The sequence below is a fragment of the Chaetodon trifascialis genome, chromosome 19, assembly GCF_039877785.1.
Source record: "Chaetodon trifascialis isolate fChaTrf1 chromosome 19, fChaTrf1.hap1, whole genome shotgun sequence".
NCBI classification, from domain to species: Eukaryota; Metazoa; Chordata; class Actinopteri; order Chaetodontiformes; family Chaetodontidae; genus Chaetodon; species Chaetodon trifascialis.
In genome coordinates, this window is record NC_092074.1 from 17,230,676 (window position 1) to 17,237,233 (window position 6,558).

General features: G+C 44.5%; 1 protein-coding gene across 1 annotated transcript in view; it reads left to right on the top strand.

Annotated features, from left to right (window-relative positions):
- Positions 1 to 6,162, top strand: part of kcnk3a (potassium channel, subfamily K, member 3a) — a 30,989-nt gene extending 24,827 nt beyond the window's left edge. Inside the window, exon 2 of the mRNA XM_070988184.1 lies at positions 4,927 to 6,162. Within this exon, the coding sequence (XP_070844285.1) occupies positions 4,927 to 5,846 (920 nt within the window). The 3' untranslated portion in view covers positions 5,847 to 6,162. The remainder of the gene's footprint in view (positions 1 to 4,926) is intronic.
- The last annotated feature ends 396 nt before the right edge of the window (positions 6,163 to 6,558 follow it).

The following is a 6,558-nucleotide window of genomic DNA, read 5'->3' on the forward strand; positions in this document are numbered from 1 at the left end:
GTCAAGTGAACATATTCTAAATACACTGCTCATCATTCATATAACTGTCACCAAACCCTGATATATTTGGAGACCTATGGAAATATTAAAATATATGAAAGCTCCACAGTATAAGTTTGTAATGGGTTAAAACCTAAAAGCTCAGCTAAAAATGTGGAAAAATGAAATGTCAGTGAAAAAATAACAGAAAAAACTGCACATACAAGAAATCATTAGTTATTTGCCCTTTTCACTTTGGCACAACGGCAGACACTGTGATGTCTTTCCAAAAGTAATCAGCCACATGATATGCTATCCATCCATTATACCTGTGCAATTATGCAAAGACAACAGAATCCAGCAGGCTACTGTTTTCACCTTTGCCTCTCAGTCTGGAGTGAAACCCAGCACCACGCACACTGATGAGTGTATTATTCAGCGTGGCACTGCCTGGTCTCCGGGGTGCAGAGATGTCTGAGGACATTATCAGTCACCGCTGAACCCCAGAGAGCAGCGCTGCCACCAGCATTTCTGTTACTGAGTCCACATCCTGATGTATCCTCTCCAGAGACTCCTGAGACTCTGTGGACACTTTCCATCTTGTTATACAGTGTGTGTGAAAAATGGCCCGTTCCACATATTAGCATCTCAACACACATATTACACCTTTGTGATCTTTTGTTTGCTTGTCGTGGACCACTGAGGTCTTTCTTTAGTTATGCGTGGGCTCCAACAGCGTCTCCTTTGTTAAAATTCTTGATAAATTACCCCCTGATAAATGCACCACCTCTTTGAGAATGCTGCCCCATTTGGTGAGGTGGTGTGCTTGATGAATGGTTCGTGGTCCTCAGCTTGCTGGCGAGAACAAATTGCGCCTAGTAATCAATGAAAATTTAATTGAGTGACAGAGAAATACATCAAAGAACTGTATAATGTGCCCTAACCGCCACATTGTACAGTTCTTTGATGTATTTTCAAAGCCTGTTTTTATTCCTACCTAATTAATCAGGATAATGAAGACTTTGGATGCAGTAGGTGATGCTGTGGTTTAGAGGCAAACACCATTTGAAAGGAGCTGTATTCACTGAGCTGTCATCTTTGGAGACAAATTAGCAACCACTGGATCAAAAGGTGAAACGATAGCCAGCACCAGCGACATTATTTGCATCAGTACAGATGAGCAGCGTTGGAGGATATCAGACATTTCGTTTAGAAAATCTGAGTGAGGGTTTATATGGTGTATATATATATATATATTATATGCGCCCATCTGCTAAAATGAATAAGAAGATTCAAAATTATGAGATGAGTTAGACAGCAATAATGTGCTTGAAGACTTGAAATCCATCCATCCATCCATTTTCTATGCCGCTTATGCCTTACGGGGTCGCAGGGGGGCCAGAGCCTATCTCGGCTGTGGATAGGCGGGAGGCGGGGTACACCCTGGACCGGTCGCCAGCTGATCGCAGGGCACAAACACACAACCATTCACACTCACACCTAGGGGCAATTTAGAGTCACCAATCAACCTAATGAGCATGTTTTTGGTCTGTGGGAGGAAGCCGGAGTACCCGGAGAGAACCCACACATGCACGGGAAGAACATGCAAACTTCACACAGAAAGGCCCGACCCGGGAATCGAACCGGCGACCTTCTTGCTGTGAGGCACGCGCCACCGTGCAGCCCGAGACTTGAAATGAAATCCCCGAATTAGAAAATATTGTCAGTGTTTCAGAATGGCAAATATATCATTAGGGAACATTTCTCCTCTTTGTGAGATGATTTTTAAATTAGGACTAGCCTGTTGCTAGAGGCTTTAGCTAAAACGACTGGCTGTAAATAATGATTCCCTAATGAGAAGCAGCACAGAGGAGGGAATGAGAGTCTATGAGAGTGTGGTCCACCTGTGTTCTGCTGACATTTAAAAGCCTCCTCTACTTGTTAGTTTTGCCTAATAAGTCTTTTAAAGGCTCTTATCACCTTTCAAAGTTGTGCAGTTTTCATATTTTCTTTCACATGATGATGAGGTTATGAGACAATCGCCCCAGATGTGCGTCATAGACTTTGATACTCCTTTTATATGTTACAACAATCCTTCCACCAATTGAAAGAGTGAGTTCATTTTAGGGGGAATAACTGTTTTCTTTGGAAAAACCTCATAGTTTGTAATTCCCCAGATGTCTCCTCTGAGTTTTTCCTCTTCTATCAATAAAATATGTGTAAATCTGAGTCTAGGTTTTTGTTAAGATGTCAATCAAACCTCTTTGTCCATTGTTTTTTTCACCTCTCAGAGTGATGAGGCTGCACTTTTCCTCTGCCAGTGGCAATGACTGTAATCCATGTAAACAGAGCGAGTGGCCCTGGTGGCTTTATCCCCTGCGTGCCAGGACAAGCTGTGGAGGCGTCCTGTCTCATGATAACTTTGTCACAGTTGTGGGGAGCGGGAGAGGCTCGGGGAGGAGGGGGGAGGATAGCTTGTCATGCGGGCCTCTCCACTCTCTCACATGGTGGCGGGACTGCTGGCCTTGTCGCCTCCAGCTCCTGCGTCTGCGGTTGATGAGCGCTGCTGTCACTCCGGTCGTCCTCATGTCTCGATAAGCTGCTCTCTGCTGCTGACAGCTCCTGACAGGCCTGCAGCTCAGCCTCTCTGCTCACCTGAACACACTGCCCTGCTCTTTCTGTAATGGATGGTTAATAAGTGCATGCACCTTATTAACTTTCAGGCACACCCATAGCACATACCTCTAAATTCTAGGTTAGATTAACCTTTTTAATAAGAAATAACACTGCCTTCCTCTTAAATGTCAAAAGTTCAATTCATCAGGGATAAAACTCACCCTTGCTCAATTTAATATCCTCAGGGATTTTGCCCTTACAACCTCACTCAGTCTAGCATGGCATTTATCTTATGCTAGCAAGGGTTAACCAATGTTGCTGTCTGAGTGAGTTTTCTCTATAACAGTTCTTGTGCTATCTTTTAGCATGTCAAATAACTTAAAATTTCAGTATGTGTCTTTTCTTCTTCTTCCAAAAGTACAGGTGATCAACAGTGTGCAGGATCCATTGCTCCTGTCTTAAACATAAAGAAAAATGGTACCTGAAAGTATACACGGTTGACAGTTAGCTAATGAGAAATGTTTGAAACAGATAGCTAATATTACGGATAAACAGTTGACATAGTTAGCTAAAAGTTGGTTGAATAAACAGTTGAAAGAGTCAGCTTACAATTAATTAATAAACAGTTGTTATTGTTGGCTAAAAGTAGTGGATAAACAGTAAAAATAGTTAGCTAAATGTAGCCCATAGACTAAAGAGTTGATATAGTTAGCTAAAAGTTTTGAATAAACTGTTGAAATGGTTAGCGGAAAGTATTAAATAGCCAAAATAGCTCATTGATAAACAGTACTAATGACTAAATGGGTAAACAATTGAAATTTTTAGCTAATGTAAGCTAATGGATAAAAGGTTGAAATTGTTACCTAAAGCAGGCAGTGGACAGTAACAGTAGTAGAAATTAAAGGTGCCAAGGTCCTCTTTAAGGTCACCAAATGTCCAGAGAATCAGTCTCTCTGGAATCAGAGTACTCATCAGTCATCTCTCGGTCATCGGAAAATGGGATCATCTTCTTTGTGGGGGTGAGACTAAGAATAGGCAAAGCTACTGTATATACTGAGAAGCACAGTGTGTCTTTGCTAAGCGAGTGGGTCAGGTTTTTCCTTTCATGTGGAGATTCATCAGTTGTAATGGGTCTCATTTTGGCCGCACAACTGGGAGAGCTTTAAACAGATTTGGCACCACATAGACAGATGGCTCAAACACATGGATCAGTGTGACAATAAAACCAGAGCCCAAAGAATTAAATCAACCCCCGGAGTAATTACATTCAAACTATAAGTCAGCCTTTTCCATTTGCTGATCCCATTGTTATCAGGGACATCACCTCTTAGCTCCAGTGTGCAACAGGTCCACGTGTGGGGAATATATTTCAGGTGGTAACGATGATGCATGCGAGGGCGTCTCATTCTGTGAGACAATAGGAGCCAGAGGATGACGTTATGAGACAAAAGGTTGACACCCAGTCTGAAATGTGCCGGAAGGAAGCTCAAATCCATCCTGAAATCCATGAGCTCTACAGTGTGAGCGCATACAAAGTCACTCAGTCAGTATGAGTCACGCCACATCTGAAACTGGCTGGAGGTGAGCACTCAGTAGTATTCTCCACACGGCCATTTCAGCGTGTGCACGTGTCACTGACAATACAGTCTATACAGTAAATGGTTCATCAGCTACTGTCTGCTTCATGGGAAATAAAGGAATAAAAATCTCCTCCTCCGAGCTTTGACGTGACATGCTTAATTAACTCTGAGCATTGTGGGGATTTTTTTATTATTTTTTGGGGTTGTGTCGCTGTTCACAGGACTCTGTGGAGCACGTACAAACCACACTTCTGACTTTTTCTATTATGCTGTCGGGGTTTTCTTCTTCTGAACATTCAAAGGACCGCAGGACAAAGAGTGATTTTATTGCATAAACAAAATAAGCACCGGTATATGCAAATAGCTCACGCTGTCCTGTTTATTTGGTCTGGGAAAATGTAGAGGACTAATTAGGTGCAAATGTACTCATTAGTTGCAGCCACTCTGCGGAGCCCAATTGTCAATAAATTATTCAAGCTCTCTCTCCCATTCACGACATCAATACTTGGCCATTCCCGCCACACTGCTGTGCATTCTCATCTTCGATTGCACTCTGCCGCTGCAAAATGAAAAGTCTTTGAATTTATCAGAAGTGCTGCTCATGGAATACAAATCATTTATATCTGTCTACTCCAGGTTTGACTATCTTCTCCTGCCTCCAGCCTTCTTTCCTCCGACCCCTGTCCTCTGCACCGTAGATTTAATTAGTTCTGCCCCAGTAACCCTGCTCCTTTCTCCTTCTTCCCCTCAGGATATGGCCATGCAGCCCCCAGCACAGATGGAGGGAAGGTGTTCTGCATGCTCTACGCCCTCCTGGGCATTCCTCTCACCTTGGTCATGTTCCAGAGCGTTGGTGAGCGGATTAACACCTTTGTCAGGTACCTGCTCCACCGCCTGAAGAAGTGCCTTGGCATGAGGCGCACTGAGGTCTCCATGGCCAACATGGTGACAATCGGCTTCATATCCTGCATGAGCACACTGTGCGTAGGGGCGCTGGCCTTCTCCCACTTTGAGGGATGGAGCTTCTTTCATGCTTACTACTACTGCTTCATCACGCTCACCACCATTGGCTTCGGGGACTATGTGGCGCTGCAGAACGAGCATGCTCTGCAGACCAAGCCGGACTACGTGGCCTTCAGCTTCATCTACATCCTGACGGGCCTGGCTGTGATCGGAGCCTTCCTAAACTTAGCAGTGCTGCGGTTCATGACCATGAACGCCGAGGACGAGAAGCGGGATGCTGAGCAGAGGGCTCTGCTCGCTCATAACGGTCAGGCGGGTGGACACATCCACTGTTCTGTAGACCCAGCCTCCCCCTCCTCAACGCCACCTGGGTGCGGCGGAGGCAGTGCAGTTGGAGGTAGCGGGGGAGGGGCAGCGAGCCGGGGTCTACGTAACGTTTACGCTGAGGTGCTCCACTTCCAGTCCATGTGCTCCTGCCTTTGGTACAAGAGTAGAGAGAAGCTGCAATACTCCATACCCATGATCATCCCGCGTGACCTCTCCACCTCGGACACCTACATGGAGCAGGGAGAGGCATTTTCCAACCCCCTGCACTCTAACGGCTGCGTGTGCAGCCTTCAGCGCCACTCGGGCATCAGCTCAGTTTCCACTGGTCTGCACAGCATCAACACCTACAGAAGACTCAATAAACGCAGAAGCTCCATCTAATCCAGGAGGGCTTCACGCATCAAATCCCACATGTGGTGAGAGAGGGCCGTTCTGTGTGGCACTAGATGAGCTGTGGACATCAGGGCGACAGCTCCAGTCCTAAAGAGACGCAGTACTCCTGATGTTTGCTTCTTTCTGCCACTGAAGAGCCTGGTGCTGCAGCCTCCAGACTCCAGCCGTGTATTTAACGCCCATTAGCTAAGCACAAACCATTTAGGACCAGCACCATTACTGATGTCACTGAGTAATAATGCTAATGGTTGTTTGATAAGGATTCATTACACCAACTCAGAAACTGTTGCTGTTAGAAGACGGGGGGGAAAAAAAACACACGAGCAGCTCGCTCTGCACCTCTGAATTCTACTGTTAAATGTCATAACATTGAATTCAGGATTTTCTTTGTTCATAAGACAGAATTTCATGTTCTAATATGAAAAGGGACAAAGTACACTGTGAGATATGTTTTTAAGAGGGATATGTTAACTGTATATAAATGCCCTGCTAAGAAATATTTTATTGAGTAATCTTAAATCCACTTTTTCCAGAAAGACTTTCCAAAAGGACTCTTTGGTTGTAAGTATTACACTCACTTCTGTGGAATTCAAATGTGTATATATTTGGACACTTCACCAGTAGGAGTTATTGGGGGAAAGCCTATTTTTTCAAAAATGTTGTCAGTGTCTTCTCCTGTGTGTCTGTAACTGAAGTTCAG